This window comes from Pinus tabuliformis, chromosome X, assembly GCF_031772625.1.
Source record: "Pinus tabuliformis cultivar Carrire ecotype Pingquan chromosome X, CPIR1, whole genome shotgun sequence".
NCBI classification, from domain to species: Eukaryota; Viridiplantae; Streptophyta; class Pinopsida; order Pinales; family Pinaceae; genus Pinus; species Pinus tabuliformis.
The window spans coordinates 670,503,992-670,528,091 of NC_142308.1; the positions used below are offsets into that span (position 1 = coordinate 670,503,992).

Here is a 24,100-nt window from a genome sequence, read left to right on the forward strand (position 1 = left end):
TTTCTTAGAGAAATTTATTCACAAGAAGAACATATGTCTAGTCATTATGAATACCACCCTAGCTAAGAGTGAGTGTTGAATTTTTGTATCTAAGGTCGGTCTTCATAATGTATGTTTTAGCCCTTGTAATGTACAAAGAATTTGTAAGACATTTTCTTCATGACGTTTTAATTATTTATCGCTTAAAATAATTTATGTAATACATGTTATTCATGTTAGATTTTTTAAATTTGAATTTTGAATTTTTGGCTCCAAAAATAGTCAAGTTGGCCCTCCATCAAGTCAAGTCAGCCCCAGTGAAGAGGCACACACATTTGCGAAGACAGAACACTATATAAAGGCATTCAACCTCCTCCACATAGACACCATTCGACCACACACAAGAAATAATTTTCTACGCATCTAAGTGAAGGACAAGAAGGAAAAATCTCTCTCTCTCTCTCTCTCTCTCTCTAGAGCTCGCACGTGTGAAATTTTGGGCAGTGGTTTCTGGACAGGCTGGAATTCTAGGAAGTTGCAAGGTTGAGTTGCAGGGCCAAAGTTGCAAGGTCAAGTAGCAGCACAGTTTGACTTGAGGGTTGTGGACCAAGTTTGACCATAAGTTGAATTGGTTAGTTTGACCTCATAGTTGACTAGCAACATTATATGTATCTCTTGTTGAACTGAAGAATCTCTCTAAGAAAAAGGTTGCTAGGTTTTTTCCGTTAGTGGGTTTTCCCAGGGTAAATATTGTGTTATCTTTGTACATTGTGATCTCTATTGCCTTTATGGTTTTACGGTTGAATTTCTAAAGTGTAATTTGTGAAAATTTACAAGTCTAATTGCAGCAATTGGAAATTTATTTCTTCTAATTGTAAATTAATTATGTAGTTTATTTGCTATGGAAAATATCGAATAAATCACACTGCAATTTTTCACCATAAAAACATTGTGGAAATAAAAATGTTGGAAACTGAGAAATACTAGCAAACACACAAACATTTGACACTGTTATTTTTGGACAATTGTCCCCTGAAAAACCCAATGTCATAAAATTGGTGCAGCAGATGAGGGTTTTATTGTTAATATGCAACAATAATTCTGAGTACAATAAAATGAATGCCAAATTGGTGTTTCCATCTGAGAGAAATACTGGGGAAATTCTTATGAGGATTTTCCTCATCCCACGACAGAAATCATCTCCTGAAACTAGCACTATAGACCATCCTCTTAGCCCCCGCATTAACCTTTGCGCAAACGCTTTTGCAAACCCTCCAGAAACTATTGATTGTTGTTATTGATGTTGTCCCTACCTCTAGAGATGATTCACTGGCCCCTCTGGAAGAAATTCCTAGCGCTGGGCAACTGAATCAAATCCTCTTCTGGCAAGATCAAACTGCCTTTGCATGTTCCCTGCGCAACCTCTTTGTGAGGAAATTTTCACTCCCTCAATCTAACCTGTCCGCACTGAAAACCTCCACCGAAATACTGCCTCACTCCTATGCCACCTTCTACTTGATCTCTAACTCAAACTCTCCTACTGAATCACCTGCACTGAAAAATCAAATTGTCTAGATCACTAAGTATCTGCACTGGTGTGTATTCTCCATCAACCCCATCAACCTCCTCTTATAATCTCCAATTGAGACTTCAACGACTAATATTAAATCTTAATTGATGGCTGAGATCATCTCTAAGTCGATCCATGTGATTTTCTACAGAATTCCCACCTTTCTCAATTAATTTCTATTAATTAACCAGTTTTCCTAAGTTAGGCTTAGGAAAAATTTAAATGATGATCAATTAATTTAATTGAGTTATCTCTAGGTAGAATTTCCATGAACGGTTTTTGGGTTTTGGAGATCCTCTGTGTTTTAGCCTCTCCATAGAGTTTGAGACTAGAACACCATTTGATGCAACAAAAACTAACACTCCCTCTTAGCAAGGAAGGTGTTCTCTATTGATGTACTGCTACAACACCCTGTCTCTACATCATCCTCCCATACATGTTGTTGATGTCTGACAACTATAGATGCTTGTCACTGTCCATCAACCATTGCGCTAACTCCAATTCATTTGCCACAGACTATGGTTGAACCATGCTTCATATGTGTTGTTGTTGACACTACATTGTACAACATGTACTACTGCCAACTCTGCATCTGCACTGCAACCCAACTAATACTCCCTCTCATTTTTGTTGATGTCGTTGTAACTACTGCAACTAAGAAGTATCAAAAACACTAAATCAATTGTGATCACATGTTGCTACTGTCTCCTGAATCTGTGACTGCTACTAGCCTCTGCACCACCTACTGGGAACTTTTTGTTGTTGTTGAATCTACATTATGCCTACTACACTGCTATCAACACTGCTCTACGCTCCTCAGTATATGACTGCGACTAGTCTGCAACTGTCACTCTGGAACTCACTACACCAACTGACATTGATCCTTTTGTTACTGAATATTGTGGGCCCCTGTAGTAAGGGTAATGATCCAAGTGAGGATTAAATTGCAACTGTTTCTCCTATCCCATGGACCCTTCCCAACTCTATGCAACTCTTGTTCTTCTTCCTCTGAGGACATTGAGTGTTGTAGTGACCGAACTCACCACACGTGAAGCACTTGATCTTTGACAGATCCTTCTTCTTCTTGTTATTTTTCCTCTAAGGACATTGAGTTTTGTAGTGACCGAACTCACCACACGTGAAGCACTTGATCTTTGACAGATCCTTCTTCTTCTTGTTATTTTTCCTCTGAGGACATTGAGTGTTGTAGTGATTGAACTCACCACACATGAAGCACTTGATATTTGGCAAATCCTTCTTCTTCTTCTTCTCTCCCTACGAGCCTTGTGCCTAACTGGGACCTTTTGCTTTCCCTTTTGATGCAAGAGCCACATTTTCTTCCTCCTTCACACCCTTTGATCCTTTGTTACTACTGCCATTGATGGAGCTCTTTACTAGAGCTCACCTCATCTCCTCTTGTGTGAGATCTGCCCACCTCTAGTCCCACCCAGGTAACTGATCTCATCCTAGAATGCCTTGGACAAAGGTCTCACATTCCTCGGTGACATTGTTGAGGGACAAACGTACAAGTTTTGTAGATTGAGCTTACTCTCCTATGATTGCAAGATCATCCTAGATATCCTGAATTCTGGTGAGATAGGGGTTTATGCCTTCTCCCTTTTGCACTCAAACATTCCTCATCTTTTCCTTCAGGAACATCTTTCACTGCTCGAAAGAATTCTGATATAATGAGGCAATAACATCCCACATTTATTTGGTCATATTCTTGGTTGCAATGTGTGATACTATATGATCTTGAACTCCATCGAGAATCAATTGCTTCACCTTGGGCATGTCCTTATTGTAATTCGCTAGTTGATCAGCATCTGTCGGTATGGCTACAACTCTTTCTACAAACATCTTCAGACCATATTCATCTATCAAGAATGCCATCCTGGCCTTCAAGATACAATAATTCGATGCACCCTCTATTATGTCCTGATCTCTAAGCCCTGTTGAGGCCATCTCTGCAAAAACTCTACTTGAGGTGGAAATCTCCCTCTTTCACCTGCTCGGTTGTTAGCTTTGTTATTTGCACTCCTTCCTAGAGTGAGAAAATCTGCCTGCTGCTACTACCTACTGTAACTGGAAATTTTGGATTTATGAAACTGGAAACCCTTTGAGAGAAATCTCCCTCTATGTGTGTTATTTCTCTTCCACCCAACGATGATTTTGCTATTGAAAACTGCTGCAAAATCCAACTGCGCCCAAACAAGGAATCTACTCTGTGAAAAATACTAGGTGTTCACCTTCTGCCTGTTGGAATCACTTACTGGACAAATTGACCCTTCCTGAACTCTACAACTAGAAATTTGACCCCTTGTCCGACAATTCACACTGCCTGGCTAGGCACTTCGCATCCCCTGGAAAATTTGTGTTGTTTCTCCCTTTGAGCCATGAAATTCTCCCTCTTCATCTCTAAGTCTCCTACCTATCAATTGTGCTATGATAACATGTGAAAATTTACAAGTCTAATTGCAACAACTCGAAATGTATTCTTCTTAATGTAAATTAATTATGCAGTTTATTTTCTACGGCAAATATCAAATAAATCACATTGCAATTTTTCACCATAAAAATACTGTGGAAATAAAAATGTTGGAAACTGAGAAATACTAGCGCACACAAAAAATTAACACCATTATTTTTGGACAATTGTCCCCAGAAAAACACAATGTTGGAAAATTGGTGTAGCAGATGAGGGTTTTATTATTAATATGCAGTAGTAATTTTGAGTACAATAAAATGAATTCCAAACTCGCGTTTCTATCTAAGAAAAATATTGGCAAAATTCTTGTGAGGAATTTTCCTCACCCCACAACAGAAATCAACTCTCAAAACTAGCTCTACAGTTCGTCCTCTTAGCCCCTGCATCATCCTCTGCATAAGCCCTTCTACAAACCCTCTATAAATTTATCTTTGTCGTTGTTGTTGTTGTATCTGCCTTTGGAGATTATTCAATAGCCCCTCTGGAAGAAATTCTCGGCACTCAAAAAATGAATCGAAGCCTCTTATGGAAATATTGAACTCCCTCTGTGTGTTCCCTGCGCAACCTCTCTGTGGGAAAATTCACACTTCCTCCATCTGACCCTTCTGGCACTGAAAACCTCCATTAGAATATTGCCTCACTCCTCTACCACCTCCTACTTGATCTCTAACTCAGCCTCTCTCGTTGAATCACTTGCACTGGAAAATCAAACTGTTTAGATCATTGAGTATCTACACTAGTGTGTATCCTCCATTAACCCCATCGACCTCCTCTTATAAACTCCAGTTGAGACTTCAATGGCCAAGTTTAAATCTTAATCGATGGTTTAGATCATCTCTAAGTCGATCCATGTAAATTTCTATAGAATTATCACCTTTCTCAATTAATTCCTATTAATTAACCAGTTTTCCTAAGTTAGACTTAGGAAAAATTTAAATGATGGTCAATTAATTTAATTGAGTTATCTCTAGGTGGAATTTCCATAAACGACTTATGGGTTTTGGATATCTCTTGTGTTTTAGCCTCTCCATAAAGTTTGAGACTAGAACACCACCTGATTCTACAAAAACTAACATAATTATCTGATGATAAACTGGAATTGTTAAAAGAAGATCTATATCATTAGAAGTAATTATCAATATTTGAAAAATACTGTGTTTGTATCTATTGCGCTTGAAAACTCAACTTAGTTCAAGGACCAACAAGAATTAAAAAGTGAATGTTGATATTGTTGAACTTTTTTAGTTATGGTCGATCTTCATAATTAAAGTCTTAAGCCCTCCAAATATATATGAAATGATAAATATAATTTGAATCTTAAATTGGCTTCAAAAGAAGGGAAAAAAAAAATTAATTTAAATTCTTGCCTCAAAAATCAAGTCAGCCTGCCCCAAAAGTTCAAGTCAGCCTCCACCCTTAGTCACACTTATTCAGTCTCTTTTGATCACTATTTAAAATGCAATTCGACCTCCTCCTCTTGGCAGAATTTTAGATCTTAAGATATCATCTTAGGCATGAAGAAGGACAAATTCAAGGCATGATCTGATGCAGAAAGAAGCTCGAGTTTCACTTATGTTGACTTCGCACATGTGGGAATCTTCTATGATTTTCTAGGCAGCAGTTTGAATTTCTGTAGAGAGTACAAAAGATCTAAATTTGGTCTATTTGACTTGAGTTGACCAACATGTATAGGTGGTTGGACATATTTTTGTTTGACCAAGTTTGACCTTGGTTTGGTTACTGGTAAGTTTGACTTTTATTTGACTGGAAAGTTCAAATTGTATCTCTTGTTGAATTGGAAAATTTCTCTAAGAAAAGGTTGTTGGGTTTTTCCCTGGTTAGGGTTTTCCCAGGATAAAATTTGTGTCTCTTGTTTGGCTCTCTTTATGATCCTTCTGCCTTTATTGTTTATATTTTTTATAGAGTCTTAATTCTTCTCATATATGAAGTACCTTTCCATCTCACTTATTCAGTAAATCAATACTTCAACATTTAAACTTCCATCATAATGATGAAACTTCCACTTTGGCCCCTTTTCTTCTACTAAGGAATCTAAGTAACTATACTCCAATATTTCCTTCTTGGAAATTTTCTTGTTCCTCTTCTTCTTTTTAGCCTTTGAACTACCAAATTCTTGTTCTCTACTCTATTGTCTTATTTCCAATTCTTCAATCCATGTGCTAAGTTCCTTCAACATTCACCAATTTATAAGGCTTTCCTTCAACCCTTGGTCCTCCTACGAACTTAGTCCTCTTATTTCAACATTCCATATTCTTTATTTCTTTTTCTACCTCATCTTCCAAGATATCATTATCCATATTCTCTAGCACATATTACATTTTATATTCTTGCATGCATGGCTCTTTGAGATAAACACTCTACATTCATATGTGTGATTTCCTACAACCATTACTATTTATAAATCTCTTCATTTTCCATCTTTTACAAGTGCCCAATCAAGCATTCATCTTAATGCTCTTGTATAATCTCTTCTCTCCCTTTTCCAATATATAATTTTGTCTTAATTTCTCCTCATCAATTTTAATTCTTCTCCATATGAATAAAAAAAAATCCTCTCCCTTCTCCATATTCTCTTTATTCTATAACAAACCCATTCCCTAGATTGTTGTTTGAGGGGCGAGGTCTCAAATTTCTCACCTCGATACATCATTATACATTCCATCTCATGAATCAACACTCTTATTAAGTAGATTATTAGCTTCCCACTCATAGAGTTAGTATTGTAACCACAACAAAACCCATATGGTGGTGTAATATCCTCTACAACACCAAATTCCAAAGGAACTAGCTATCATACTTGAGAAAGGAAGGGCTATAGCACCAAAATATTATTAAGTCAATCAATATATAGATAAGGGTATATGTGGTGGTTACATCATTGATGATTTCCCATCCCAAAAATACCACCCTTAGTCACTATATTTCTAAAAATATTTCTTACAACACAATACAATATTGCCATGTGAATTGTTCTTTGTACAATGACAAGGGAGAGTACTATGAATCCTTGCTTTTTTGGAAAGTCAGTCTTTCTAGTGATAAGGCTATATCTATCATAGAATATATTGCTTCACTAGCAATAAGTGGTTGTGCATCACACTAGGTCCCGTTTCTCCAATGACACAAAGGATACAAGTCTTCCCCCTTTCCTTTATCATTGAAAAAAGGGTTTCCAATGACATAAGACTTCCCCCTCTCCTTTCCGTGAGCATAAGTGAAACTATTGGTGATATATCATTGTCAAGAAGATTTCCCATGTGAAGAGATACCCCTAAATTCAACTCATGGAGTTCAAATGCACCTATTTTAAGCTTTGATATTCGGGTAATCCTTGGGCTAATACCATTTTGGGAAGGAAATTTGAGCCAATCCTAAACCATCAAATTATTCTACACAAATCCCCTTCAAGGTTGATAGGGAACTCGCATGCTACCTGGTTTAAGATGCAATTATTAATGGAAGATCAAGGGAGTTGATTTGAGGTTAAATTTTAGGTTTGAAATCCTCAATTGGGTGCAACAATTCTACCATTACCAAATTTTAATTGATTTGTCACATCATGAAACTAAGCTAGGGTTGCAATGAAATTTAGATTTGATGAGGTTTTTTTGCCATATCACTGATCTTGATGGGAAGTTATACTTGTGACTCACCCAAGAGTCGTTCAGTATGTAGTGATGGCCACGAAGCATAATATATACTCATGCTCTAATTGGGATTTCCCTGAAATGGAGGATGTGAGAGGTGATACTTAGTACCATTTGTAGAGGAAAATATTCCATGATCATCACATAAGGATTATGGCATAACATGCTTGATACATTCCCCTTGATAGCCAAGACAGAGCTTTCTAGGCCAGCAATGAAAAAGCCAAACACTTGATTGATGAGGTCTAGATTGTTCATACATCATCAACCATTAAATATGTTTCTGACTGGAAGTGAAGGAAGCCAACATTGAATTGTTTTTTAGGTAGTGTAGTTCTCAAGATCCAAGGCATGAAAGCCTTGTAAAATGGGTTCCTCACCCTTAGGGGTCATCATGGCTATAAGGTTTAAGTGAGGCCATGTTTTGATAATGACGATGGTATCCACAACCATTTCAATGCCACTAGAAAGAGTGTCATTCTTTTCCTCAACACATCACATATGGGTGAAAGGATGGAGTGCATTTATGTCTATATACATATAAACCAGAATTTATTTTACCAAAAAAACTTTGAACAAAGCTACCAACTTAACAAGAACTTGACCTACTTCTCATTTTTAGAGGTCGATTTACTGCTAATTTTTATGCTCATTTTGAAAAGTAGTGGTGCAACATTACCATTTCTCATTTCAGAGTTAAATTTCCAATATTTTTCAACCACGAAATTAAAAACCATATACCATGACTACAAAAGACATGAAAAAACACCCCAAAATGCAAATGTGGTGACATAACATCATCATTTTTTAGGGTTAAAATTCCAACATTTTTCGACCATGGCATTAAAGACCAAATACCAAGACTATGAAAAGCCTTAAAAATCAATACCTAAATTATTTTTCACATTTGTCTAATTTTAATTTTATTTTTTATTAAAATTACAAATTAATTGACATGATGGCCTTGGCCATTGGTACCTTGAAAATAAAATATATAACTTCAACTCTGAATTTAAAAGTGGCATTATATGAATTTGTTTAATTATTAATTGATTTTTTTGCCCCAAGGAAAAAAATCATTTATATTTGTATATAGAATATACATGTTACGACCCTAAATATGGCTTTCTGAGCCAATGGTTTTAATCAATGACACTTTGTAATGCCTAGTATTAATAAATAAATAAATAATGATTATGATGATAAAATAAATAAAATAATAAACAATAAAAGTAAGAAGATAATAATAGTAAAAATAAATAAAATAATAGTAATAAAAAAGATAATAATAATAAATAAATAAAATAATGAATAATAAAGTGAAGTTATGAATAAATAAATAAAATTAAACTATAAAAATAGCAAGAATAAGTAAAGTTAATAAAAAGTAAAAAGGAATAAAATAAGCAAGAGTAAATATTGAGTTAAGGAAAACTTAAAAAAAATGGAAATTTTAATGATGACACATGGATTGTGTGCATGACGATTCTCTTTCCATTTTTTGAACAAATTGTTCTATTTAATGGATGAAAAGGAGAATGTGAAGCATTTTTCTTTTCATTTGGGAATTCTAAGAAAGAAGGATTCATTGGCTAAGGTAGTTGATTGAGGGCTTAGGGGTGGCAAGTTGTAGAAAGACTTAGTGCAATTGGGTCTACGATTAGGCGGAGAGTCATGCCCAAAACATTAGTTGCGATCAGCGAGATCTAAATAGTGCAACGACTCTGAATTTCCAATAAGTTAAATCTTCGTTTTACATGTAAGTACTCAACTCTTAAGGGTTTTGTAAATTATATACTAATCAACTGAAACATTTTCTTTATGTTGATTATTAATTCCATTAATTGATGTAAATATTTTACATGTTTTAATTTCAAGCCATTACATATAGTATCAGAGGATGGTTTTAATTCTATTAGACCTTTGAGATTTTATGTTCTCATTCACCAAAATTATAGATAATATTTTATAATTAATTTTAAAAAATCTATGATATATATAGCCAAATTATATATATATAGATAGATAGATAGATAGATAGATAGATAGATAGATAGATATATGCAACACTATGTATTTAATTAGACCAATATGTATATAGAGAATCAATTTCTTATCAATATTTGTATATCTTTCCCTTTTATCCTCTAAAAACCCTTTTTATTCTCTGTGTTCTATTATGTCTAGAACCACGTTTACATACTAAAAACGCATGACTTAGAATGAACATATATTCCCCTATAATTGTAAATTGTACTATACAATCATACAAATATTAGCAAGCTAGTATTTCTTTGTGTTGGAAATTGTAACTAGTTTCGGTCTTCATAATTGTCATTTGTCTTATGTCATGATGTAACTCTTACGTATTGTTCAAAAAAAAATGTAAAAGAAAAATTGTTTATAAAACATGGATTTCATACTTAAAGTTATTGGTCAAATAGGTCAAGACATCCATTGCATGCCTATAGAGAATGTCATGAATCAATATGTCATTGGCATTATGAATTACCCTATTGAACTCTTGAATAAAAAAATGTAATGAAATTGTGTAATTTATAATGTCTAAAAGGCTCCACAAGTTAAGCCGACCAGCTTTGTTCATGTTGGCCATTAGATGGGCTTGAGAAGCCACCCAGAGAATTTATATAAAAAACTTTGACCTCCTTTGATGAAATATATGATCTCATCTGTGGTCATATGAAGAAGAATGAAGAAGCGAAGTTAAGAAGCATTAACGGGCTGAAAGAAATGAGGGAAAAAAGAAGGATGAGAAGATCTAGATTTCTCTGATATTATTTCAGATCTAAAGTAACATAGGAAGCATACGGATCTCATAATCCTAGAAGAGCCTCCTCTTACAAAAACATATATTTTTTATGAAGGTAGGTTGGTCGATTTAATCTTAGTGAAGTCTTGGTTTAGAATTTTTGGTCTTGGAAAGTCTCTTTTAAAGTTGATAAGAAGAGTTTTTGTGGGTTTTTCCCTCTAGAAAGGTTATACATGGATGTATTCCCGAACGTGGAGTCTATATCTTGTATTCATTTGATCTTTCTTTGTTTTGGCAATTGTTTGATGAGAATAACATAAACATAAACAAGTTAAAAAGAACCTAATAATCATAGGTAAATGTCAAGAAAGGAAAATGTAAAATTGATCATGTTGCCCTAATTCATTTTCCAACATGTTATCAGAGCTAAGGTCAAGACATAGGCATCTGTAAAATCATTGTCTCATCTCCTCTATGACCACCTTGAAGTTGGCAGAGATCCAGGACAGGACCGAAGGTCATTTCTTGAGCATCCTTTTAATAGAAGAAAACCACCTTGAAGTCGGCAGAGATCCAGGACAGGACCGAAGGTCATTTCGTAAGCATCCTTTTAATTGAAGAAAACCACCTTGAAGTCGGCAGAGATCCAGGACAGGACCAAAGGTCATTTCCCGAGCATCCTTTTAATAGAAGAAAATCCGAAAGTATAATGAGAAGGCACAACTTCGTGAGCACGATCAACCATGATGCATTGTTTCTTACGGCTGATCGTGCTCACGAAGTTGTGAGTGATTTTGATTAAACTGTTGAAGTCTAAGTCTAGTAAAATGAGAAAAGTAAGTGTCACTCTTAGTGGTGTGGCCTATGTTGTGTGGATTCTTAGATTCATTGTATACTGCAAGTATCGCATACATTTGTTGTGTGTTTTTTTGGGTCGGGGATTGTTGTTTTGAGCTAGCAACAAATGCATTGGATGTTGTAAATTTAATATTTAAATTGTTGGTTTCCAAAGCAGTGCATGATTTACGACAGGGGAACTTTATAATTTGTCACACACAATAGTAATTTGGTTTGTGCTATCATTATCTCATGCATTGAATATGCATTATTGCATGAAGATTTTTTCTTTTTTATGTGCTTTCCAATCATTGTAATGCACATGCCAAAAAATATGCCCAACCAATAATGTAGTTGTATTATTGAAAGGTGTGTGGGAGTGCAGAGAATGGTGATTTCTCCACATTTCCGCCTTTGGTCAACAAAGCGACCTTGGTGACGCCTTATAAGGGGAAATTGCCAGTAGGAAAGGTTAGTGGAAGATGAAGATACCGATTGTCTTGGCAATACAAAACAATATCGACATGAAAGAAATCACATCCATGTTCCTCTCCTTATCAGTCGAGCAAAAAATTCCTCTCTTTGCTTCTCCTGCTTATGGGGCTTGATCAAAAACATAATCTTGCTATTAATTAGTAGTTATATAGGGATTATTTATTTTTTCCCCATGCAAGAAAGTAGAAGATTTGGATAAAGAAGATGAAGATCCGAGAAGTGGAACATATTTTTATACCCCGGTAATAAGAAAGCGCCTAGTTGACTTGTTATACATTTCTTAGTTGTGGGACAGTCAATCCTAGTTGTTAATGTTGGGGTTCTACACATCCTAGCTCATTCTAACCTTGAGAACACATGTAATGTATGGTGAATAAGGGATTTGTAAGTTATGCATTTCCACACAATTTTTGCGCAACATCCGCTAAGGGAATTTGGCACTTCCATGCATGCATCTTGAGTGAGAATTAGGCATTGTATTGTAATTGGAAATATGATCTTTTCAATGTGAATATCATATGATATATTTTCATTTTTTTCTGATGCCATTTTTTGTAGTTACGAGACTCTCAAAGCTTCATATTGCTATTATTGGGAAAATATTGATTGAAGTCATGGATAATTTTTGGCATGCATAGAAATGCATGAACTTGTAGACATTGAACATGGTGTAAGACCAATAGCGATTAATAGTGATGAAATTAAAACTTTAAAAAGAGGAGGTTGACTTCTAACCTTATTTGTAAATCTCAATTTAGAAATGCATCAATTTCAATTATACTGAAACAAAAATGCAATTAATTCAATAAAATATGAGCAGGGTAGTGAATCAATTGACTAAATTATCCACATAGTATTGGAATTCATTTTCAGACCTAAATCGTTTTCGGCTCTTGTGACCTACTAGCGTGTAACACCGCCCTCCCACATCTACCCAAGTAACCGGCCAACTGGGGTAAACATGTGACGAGAGGCTACTATGATATGATTCAAACTCCTAAGTCACCTTAAGGAAGTGGAACTGACGGAAACACACCATACAGACCTTCCACATCAGCAACAACACTCCCAGGAACCATCCCAACCTCTCAGGTAACTAGCCCTTGGGTCCCACTAAGTGTTTAGACCAATTAACCCTCAAATGCTCGCATGATATGGGCATGCATGCATCTAAAGGGCTATGGATGCTCCCACAGCATGGTATACCAATGTCCAGGGACTTTTTGCTTAGTGTTGTGCCAGCATCCCTGGGATTTGAGCCACTTTTTCAGACCCAAAGCCCAGGTCACTACCCAGAATTAAGAGACACCTTCAAAACAGAAATATAACAAGGGAATGATGATGCAAATGTAATTACATGAACAAGGGCTTGACTTGAACGTTATTATCCATCATAGGCATTTCGTCAAACATGTCACAAATATGTAATCTACAGGTGTAAACAACGTATCTAAGCATAGGCGTCTCATACTTATCTGAGAATCGCTAAGAAGCATTGTTCCCTTATGTCATTAGTTGCATTATCATCTATTAGGTCATATATACATTGTTCATTCATTTACAAATAAAAGCATGAGGAAAGACATACATCATCATTGTCATAATACATGATTATAACCAGCATAATAGCAACAGAAATATCAAGGATACATTAGCCACAGAATCCACATATAAACTAGTATAATACTCATGAAATAACAAGGAGAAATAACATAATATTACTGATGCAAAAGCCAAACTGGTATGGAACTACCACGTTCCACCTGACCATAGAATGGCTGAGCTAATTCTCTCTTCATCCATTCACCCATGTGTCATATTCCAAGCATGAATGTCGGAGTCAAACCAAAAGGACCAACCAGGATATCCCAAGGCTAAACCACCTCACCCTCATCAACAGAAACCAAGATTTATCGCAATCCATCTCGGATCACTAGGCCAACACAATAAACATGTAATAACAGGATTTACAATGACCTCCACTAGATCGTTAGGACAAACAAGCATGGATGCCACCAGATTTCTTCACCTACACCGTGAGGATTTTTCCTGTCTCATGGTATCTCAAGCTTTACCGCAATCCACACCAGATCACTAGGCCCTAAACTAAAACCCACTCTCTAAGTTTTACCACATATCCCATCCTGGGGTTACTAGACTTGATGGAGAGCACCCACCTCTAGGCTTTACTGTATATCCTTCCATTAACCAGTCAAGGATTCCTAGGTCCACCAACGCACAAAATACCTGGCTTTACCGCAACTCACAATATGGTTCAGGGATCACTAGGCCAGTGGCTTTACCGCAATCCACAGTTCGGTTCAGGGATCACTAGGCCATGTCTTCTTTCTTTCGGAGATCCACCTCACTCAGCTTCGAATCCATCTGGTAATACAGCTCAAACAAAACATGAGAACCCCATCACACCATGGTTATCCAGAAATGGCAAGGCGAGGCTGAAAACACTGTCACACCTGGCAAAACCCACACCATGACAACAAAGAACCACATGCAATATCATGCATGCCAAATCTAGCAAGGAAATCGCACATGAAAATTGATACCTGCAAAGAATCTTGTTGTAGCTACTTGATGCTGCTCTTCCTAGCTTGCCCTTTGCTTCCTCTTGTCTTCTTTGCCTTTCTTGATCCAATGCCAAAGTGCTCCAAGAAAACTCTATGTCCAAGAGTGAGAGAGAGAGAGAGAGAGAGAGAGAGAGAGAGAGAGAATAATGAGAGAGCTCTAAAACTGAATTGACAAAAGGTTACAAACTAATATTCAGAAGCCTTTTTATCAATTAGGCCTCTATTTTCTTCATTTTCCATTATTTTCCTTCATTTTTCTCCTCACATGCAACATGTGTCCTTTCACCTTCCTTTTCTCCTAATTTCAATTATTTTCATAAATAAATGTGCCAAAAATGCCATTTTGTCTTTCCAAAGCCTTTGCCAATTTCCTTAGCCATAATAAACCAAATGAACACCCACGCTAGGATGTTTTGCTCAACATCCAGCTTGGAATAAGTGTCCCATCAACTGTGGTTATTATTTTTGCCTTTATTAACTTTTATTACATGGAATTTTCACCAGGGTTGTTACAGAACCCTCCCCCTTGGGGTACATCGCCCTTGGTGTTCAACCACGCCTATACCTTAGCAAAACCACTGAAAATAAAACATATTGCCCATGGAGCTTTATAACATAGCTCGATGCAGTATTTATAATAATCGCCCTGTTGAGAAGAAAACCAACATGAAAACGTAAAAACATAATAACATGACATCCATACCGCTTATTGGAGCTTTATAACATAGCTCATGGTGGTATTTACATCCATATACATATGTACATATATCAAAACATCACCCAAACATATGCCAAAACATATACCAAACATCATACCAAAACTGCTTTGCCTCAACCGGTAAACAATGAAGGATACATAGCCTGCATCTGATTCACCATCTCCCATGTAGCTTCATCGGGCCCAAAGTGCTTCCACTGCACTTTAACCTGCTCGATTGCTTGGTTCCAGAGCAATAAACACTAAGGCTCCAGCTATAATTCTCCATATGGATCCACCTGCAATACAGACCAGTCAATCACATTATCAATATCTTTAACATATTTCTTAAGCAAGGACACATGGAAAGCATCATGGACTTTCACTATCGGAGGCAGTGCAAGTTGATATGCTACTGGCCCAATCCTCTCAATGATCTTGAAAGGTCCACAAAACTGGGGTGCTAACTTGGCACATGATCCAATCCACAATAAGATCTTCTTCGATTTGATGTGCAAGTACACATGTTACCCAACTTGGAACTCCCGGAAAACCTATTCCTGTATGCATAGTTTTTCTGCCTATCTTGTGTTGCTTTCATATTCTTCTTGATTACCTACATTTCTCACTCCATGTCTGTCAACATGTCTAGTCCAATCAACACCCTGTTAACTGGATCACTCCAACTAATGGGAGTATTGCAAATCTTCTCATACAATGCCTCATTCAGACTCATATTCAACTATTCCTTATACCCATTGTTGTAAACGAACTCTACTAGTGGAAGTTTCTCTTCCCATTTTCGATTTTGATGCATCACGTATATCCTCAACATGTCCTCCAATATCGTGTTGACTCTCTTTTTCTGTCCATCTGTTGGCGGATGATATCTTGTACTGAAGGCTAACTTTGTGCCCAAACCTGCAAATAACTCCTTCCAAAACTTGGAAGTGAACTTTGCATCCCTGTCTGACACAATCTTCTTTGGAACTCCATGCAATCTAACCACGTCTCTAATGAACACTTGTGCTACATCGCTAGCTGAGAATGTAAGCTTCACTGGAATGAAGTGTGCAACCTTTGTAAACTTTTCCACAACAACCATGATGGAATCATGTTGTCTCACTGTACCCAACAAACCTATGATAAAATGCCATGGAAATGACCTCCCATTTCCACTCTAGAATCGCAATCGGTTGTAGCAATCCACCTGGATGCTTACATTATGCCTTCACCTATTGACAATCAAAACACCTAGCCACAAACTCTGCTGCATCCTTCTTCAGATTCATCCAATAATAGAATTTATTCATTGCGGTCAACGTCTTTTGATAGTCGGGGTGACCTTAATATGGTTTCTCATGAAACTACCTCAATATCACCTTCTTGAGCTCACTGATGTCTGGCACATATATGTTGTCTCTAAACCTGACCAATCCATTCGCTATAAGATGATAGTCCACATCCTCTGCACCTGTACCTCTACATGTACTCTGCTACAACCTATGCACAATCTCCATATCCCTGACATCCTGCTACACTGCTTGCAAGATCCTATCTTGTAAATTTGTCCCATAGGAACTCATAGTTTCTAGATGATTTACATGTTTCCACCTACTAAGATCATATGCGACCATGTTCTCCTTTCCTTTGATGTACTTGATCTCGAAGTCAAACTCACTGACCGTGGCCAACCATCTAGCCTGTCTGACATTCAAATTTTGTTGGTCAAACAAGTATCTCAACCCACTGTGATCACTCATCAATAAAAACCTCTTTCCCAGAAGGTAGGGCCTCCACATCTTCAATGCATGTATGATCGTTGCCAACTCAAGATCGTGTGTTGGATAATTCAGATCATGTTCATTCAGTTTTCGTGACTCTTAGCATACCACCTGTTTGTCATGCATAAAGACTCCACCAAGTCCTCTCTTGCAAGCATCTGTACATACTACAAACTCTTTATCTATATCTGCAATATTTAACAATTGGTGCATGTGTCAACAACTGCTTGAGCTTCTCAAAACTTGTCGTACACTCCTCAAAACTTGTCTTACCTTTCCTTTGGAATGATGTGATAGGATAAGCAATCTATGAGAAGTTCCTGATGAACCTCCTATAGTAACTTGCTAACGCCATGAAAAATTTCACTTCATCCACATTTATGGGAGTTTCCCACTTCATGATAGCTCTTACCTTTTTTGGATTCATTGTTATGCCCTCCTTGGAGACAACATGTCCCAAGTAATGTACCTTAGTCTGAAATAAACTGCACTTGTTGAGCTTAGCATACAACTGATGCTCTCTCAACAACCTCAACACTGATGCCAAATTCTCGGCATTCTCTTCCTCATTTTTAGAATATACCAATATGTCATCAATGAACACAATAACAAGCACATAAAGATAGTTGGAGCATTATTCAACCCGAATGGAACTACAACAATTTCATAATGCACATACCTGGTCCAAAAAGTTGTCTTGTAAATGTCCTCTTCCTTGATGCGTACCTGATGATATCTGGATCTCGGATCAATCTTCGAGAACATTGTTGCTCCCTTCAACTGATCGAACAAGTCATCAATCCTTGTCAATGGATACATGTTCTTGATGGTCACTTTGTTTAACTGCCTATAGTCAATGCATAGCCTGAGAGTGCCATCCTACTTCTTTAGAAACAATATTGGTGCACCCCAAGGTGATACACTTGTCCTAATGTATCCTTTGTCAAGCATCTCTTTCAGCTACAAATTTAACTCTACCAACTCAGGTGTACTCATCTTGTAAGGTGCTTTTTATTCTAGAATCGCCCTTGGCACTAACTCAATAGAAAAGTCTACTTCCCTGTGAGGTGGAAACTCAGAAATCTATGCGGGAAACACATCCTGAAACTGTTGTAGAACTGGGTACCTTCTCAAAACTTTTGTATCCTCAACTTCCTTACCTTTTTCACTAGAAATATGCACTGCAAATAACACACTCCCTTTTATGTTTCTGCACTTTTCTTGCATAGTTTTCACCATCCTAACTAATGTCGTTTTCTTCTTTCCCTGTAATATTCTTGGTTCCCCATTGTCATCCAAGCACTCAATGGATTTTTCATAACAATCCACCTTGGTCCGGTGAAGGTATAGCCATTCCATACCCAATAGCATACTATATGATCCCAACGACAATATGTTCAAGTGCATTGTTGTAGACATTGTTGGAAGGAAAAACTTCCCTAAGGTAAGGGTTGACAACCTCAACAGATCAAAGGCAAACTATCAACAAGAAGCATACATTCAAGCAAGAAAACTATATAAACTATCAAAGTTTGGTTTGAGAGAAGTACTCGTAGGTCCTATGTTTGATGTCAATCCCGTAGGGTCCAAACCCTCTGCTTCCTCCAAAGTGATCAGACCTGCAACACAATTCAGAGAAGCATATATATAACAAGTAGTTCAAAGTGTGTGCACAAAAAACATGTTAGATCATCAAGCATACACATATAAACCATGATAAATTACACATGAGACCAGAGCATATTAGGAACAAGATAGATTCTTTATTGATATCGGTAAATAGTAGTGAAAAGATACAACCTAATCCAACCACGGCACCAACGAAACCTTCCTCTGGATCCGTCCAGCCCCAACCTCAAATATCATGTCTCAATCATGTGCAAACGGATGCCATATAATGGAAGATGAGCATCTCTACAAGGAAACAAGGGTTTCCTATGACTGGGATTGCAAGAGGCACGGGGAAAATCAGACTTGATTTGGGGACAAAAAGGACTATAATGTCGATATCTTATCTCCTTCTATGATTATTCCTTCCCATGAGGTGTATAAATACCACCATAAAATAGTTGATTCAGTTAGGCCATGGGCTCCTGTAAGTGGGCTTTCGGTGAAACCCGTAAACCCTACCTGAAAAATAGGATATATTTTATTTTTTTCATATTTTAAATTATGTACGTGGGTTTTGTATTTTGGTACCTGCGTTTGTATGTCCTTTTTAAAGGGCACAGCCACGTATGGAATTGAAAATATTATTTTTTAATACATGATCGAGTCTGAATTGGAAAAGGTTTCCCAAGGCCATATCAGAGCATCAGAACTATAGAAGTGTTGAATGATGCTATAACAGATGCCCCCTAATATGAGGTCAGAAGGGATACATGATGGATGAAATGTATTAAGTATAAAGAGAGATCATTTGAGGACCTGAGAGAAGATCACCAGATTCCAACTCACTAAATACCTGAAGAAGGAATCAGAAAGAAGACTCATGTCTGAGGCGGGCATAACCATGCTTAGAGATAGTAAAGCATGTTCGATGATCAAGTAAAGAGAAGATCCATTATGTATACATAAGTGTACAAATAATCTTGAAGAATACATAGTGGATCATCTTATCATAGCCACAAAGGAACACAACAGAGCTATGTCTCAATATCACATATAGAAGAAAATCTTATCAATAATGCTCGAAGAATGCATGATCACTGATGTTGCATAACTGATCCTCATAATAGTACCATGTCATATAGGTGGAATAGTGGTACTGCATAAACTCGGGTGTCAACACATAGGATGATGCAGATATGAACTGCAACATATAAGGGTGGCTGGTAACACTAGCAGAAAACTGAAGGAGATAACAAATGAACCAAGATGCTGACACAACCCAAGGTCTTCACCGATCGCAAATGGTACATTTCTACATTATGGGAATAAATGAGCTAAATTCGACCAAGTGAGAAATTGTTTGATTACCGGTCATCGATGTATATCGTTAACAAACACGATACAAGTCACCGATAATGATGATGAGAGTCAAGGTGCCCCAGTACAATCTAAAGAGTGTGAATAAATGTGTTGAAGTCAAACACTTGAGAGAACCTATCAATCAGGAGATATTGATGTATTATCATTTTCAATAGCGAAGGAGTCTGCCACTGATGACTGCAAACCCTAAGGTACTAAAAAAGGACTCTATATCTTATTCCCAGAGCAATGTGTTGGAGTCGATGGGAAAAGATCTATTAGAAGGAAGGCATTAAGGAATCCCACATCAACTAGCGCGAGTGTAACTAGCAGGCCAATAATTTGGAAGAACTCAGATGAAAAGAGATCAAGTAACCATTCTGAAGCACGTTTCCAACGTACACAAGATGTGGCTAGTGCACATAGAAACTCTCTGAACCGACCAATAATGAGAGATGACATAGAGGCGAGGAATCCACCAATAGGTTCAAATGGAAACCAATGTTTGCACGAATCCCGATGTCTGATAATGTAAGTTGACGTCAAACACAAGGGAAACCACTCAGTCAAAGACCCACGATACTGATCGATGTTAAGCACAAGCCACCTATCAATGATGTAAATAGGGCCAGGGTGTGTCTCTAGGCCTACTCTCAGAGAAATTTGTTAGATTCGATAAGAGTAGACTCGCCAACAAGAAGTCAATGGAGACCTTCTTAACCAGCACGAGCGAAGGACCAAATAACTGATGTGATACTGAAGATAACTTGACAGGTCAGGTATGGCCAAATGAAAATGAGTCAAGAGACACCACAAAATGGCTGACACAGGTTGAATTACCTTGAACAAAAGCACAACCCATATGTGGCTCTATGGCAACATAAAATAACTTTGTATAAGTTTGCAATGCAGGAGGCATTAACAAACTCTCCATATGATTGGAAGAGATAACCAACTGGAGGAGGATTGACTCAAGAATAAGGTTATGGCTCTCCTAAAGTCAAATTAAGTCCCATCCCAATGGAGGAAAGACTTATTTTGAGTGCTTTATTCAAGGGCGACATAACTGACTCTTGTTTCCATCAAACATGGAAGTAACTATGATGTTCCTGCTCTTTTCAGAATATATAATTTTTTTGTCTTTTTCATATTTAAATCTTGAAAAGGAATAAAAGAATGCCTATAGTACAGTGGAAAGAATGAGTGTTAAAGGAATATGCACTAGTTCCTGGGACTGGAATATTCCTATGGTCAATGCAAGGCAGCCAAAATTGGTCATCAACACTTAAAGGAATGTTCTTTCCATGGATAAAGGGTGTCAAGTCACAAAGGCTAATGAATGCATGGTTTGAACTTGCAGAAAGGTCATGGTCAAAAGTGGCTTATACATGAGTCCAAATGAAGTCAGCTTAAGGCCAAAAAGGTACAAGTAGTCAATATGCAATGCAGTAGTACAACTTAACACATGGGAGCCTCTAAGGTATAAATCCAAAATAATAGTGAAGAAGAAGAGAAATGAGGCTTCATCGCAAAGTCATGGCGGGACTAAAGAGGACTCCCGAGCCTAAGAAATTCTTGCATCATGGGCAACATATGCTAGTGAGGATCTAACTAGGAAGCCCATGTAAGGGATGGATCTACCATTATGTTACGATTTTATAAGACAGCGAATGAAAGTGGCTTGAAAACTGCAACATAAAGCGGTCGACCCTATGGCAAAATATCATAGTATGATGTTAAGATGCATAATGCAACAGAAGAAGTGATATGTCCTAACCTTTATGCTAGTGACGAAAATGATAGTTGCCACGATAGGTCTGTGATCATGGAGTCGAAGTGTTGAAAATTTTCAAAAAGTCTTCATTTACCCTAGAAAACAACCTCCCCCAACACTTCAGGCCAAAAGTTAAAAAGTTCATGAAATAATAAAGTTAAAAATTATGAACTTTATAAAATTGGGTTTTAAAGTTTTAATATAAAAAGACATTTCAACTCACCAAAATTCATTTTAGCTTGCAAGTGTTAAGAGCTTGAGAGCTTGGGAAAAAATTTAGGCAACTCCACTTCACGATTTCCTCAACCAATTCATCAACTGAAGGCTTCCAGGTAATTCTAAATCCATAATGTCATCCAATTTATGCATTTTAAATGGATTCAATCGATTTTCACCATAGGATTTTTATTTTTAAAATTTTCTTTGCATGTACACAGGTCGGCCCTTTGGAAACCGCATATAGAAAGCCCTACATGCAGGTTTTCAAAGGCAAAGTCATGTGTACACGTGACTATTGTTTGAGAAATTCGTGTACGCGCAGAGAATTTTAAAAATTCTGATTTCTAATGGATGAATATTCTTAAATTTGCAGGATGGCAATTGTTTGGAAGGAGAGGGAGCATGCTGATGTTGATAATGGGGTTTTAGAGGATCCAATGGCATTGGATGCATTAAGAAGATGTGGATTTCTCAAAATTTTCATGATGTCAAATATGAAAACCCAAACTCGATTGTTGGACATGCTTGTTCATTACTAGGATCCAAAGAAAGAGGTTTTTATGATTGATAAAATTCCCTTACAAATTGATGTGGAATATATTTACTTCATCACAAGACTTTCCCGAAGAGGGGATGCATTTGATCTAAAAGAGAGGGCCCGAGGAGGCCTAAATATATCTGATTACATAAACATCTACTACACACCAGGGACAGATAAGGTCGGATCACAGATTCTGATAAAAAATGTGAGTAGCCTACCAATCAAGATTATCCTCTTTACCATTGTTAGAGTAGCATGCTTGGAACCTCTAAATCAAGCCTCTCGACCTACCATATTCTTGGCAGTAGAGTGCCTTCATCCGAAATTATTTGATTGGTGTACGAGGCTCTTGGCCTGCATGAAGAAGCAACTATCTTCAGTGGGATGAGGGAAAACAAAGCATTTTGGCTATGGGAGCATGCTTTTTTCATTTTTCTTGTAGAGAGTACTAGCACTCCGACCCAAAGTGTCTACAACCATCAGTAATCCTAGGGATCTGAGGATGGCTAGATGGGCAGACTTGATCAGGGGACTTGGCGGAGGCATAGTCACTCGAGCAACATTTGATGACAAGTTCTTCCTCTAGTGGGAGGAACAAGTCATATCTATAGATGACTACCCCCATGAAGGCATTGACTACCAAGAGAACCCGGATCTAGTACTTCATGAGGGCGCTGCATGGGTTGAGATGGGTAAAAAAATAAATTTTTATGTTATTTTATTTTTTCTGGATTTTGAATATGATCTTAAGAAGTTTAAAATTCTTTTTTCATGAAACAAAAATCTTACAATAATATTTGATCATGCTGCAGATGTTGGACTAGTGAGACCTGAGGATCTACCCAGGCATAGGCATTGTGGCAGAGATGCGGAGAGAGCAGTAGCTGATACCAAGAGAGTCCTTCATAAATTTCAGAGGAACTTGGAGAGATTGACTCGCCAGGTTCCCATGGTAGTCATGGAGGATCTTCCTAAGGTCATTCAGAGGCGAGCAGTAGGAGTTCTGACGGGCGGTGAATGCATTGTCTTCTTCCATGATGCTCATATAGGGAATGGCCAACAGACTTAGATTAGATGATTGATCTTTTTATGGACATGATCTGGCTTAAGCCCTAATTTTGCAGCATAGTTTTCCACATTTTGGACATATTATTCCTATCTATATAGAGACGGTTTCGCGATGATTTGATCACATATATAGATGATTTTATGATATTTTTTATTTTAATGTGATGAATGATTAATGTGCCAATCTAATGCTTGATTAGCTATAGAATCAGCAAATGAATTTTCTAATCGTGGAATATGAATAAAAGTAATAAAATTAAATGATCTTTGTAATAATCTCACTCTTAGAAATTGGTGATGTAATAAAGGATCTCTCACACAATATATGTTATTTAATTGAGACACCACCAGTTGTGAATCCAAATAAACCACTAATGATTCAATACCAAAAGATATTGCTTCGGATAGTAAATTAATGGTAGTATTGTATTCAACAATATTGTTGGATTCAGGATCGATACATATGCCTCTTGAGACTAACAACTGACTAGATGGATAATATATTACCCAAGCGGCAGAAGCTAAGTTCCAAGTATATTTACTAGCACCAACGGTGAATCCTAGATACACCAGATCACCCATTGAAACCTGCCAAAGCAGATAAAAAATACCAACATCACCACGAGACCCATAGACAGAAACAAACAACTATGTA

At 37.1% G+C, this 24,100-nt stretch overlaps 1 protein-coding gene across 1 annotated transcript in view; it reads left to right on the forward strand.

The window, feature by feature from the left end:
• LOC149141744 (uncharacterized) overlaps positions 1–23,446 on the forward strand; it is a 58,821-nt gene extending 35,375 nt beyond the window's left edge. The window contains exons 3-4 of the mRNA XM_089451318.1: positions 22,210–22,298; positions 23,190–23,446. Of these exons, the coding sequence (XP_089307444.1) occupies positions 22,210–22,298; positions 23,190–23,446 (346 nt within the window). The remainder of the gene's footprint in view (positions 1–22,209; positions 22,299–23,189) is intronic.
• Positions 23,447–24,100: the final 654 nt, after the last annotated feature.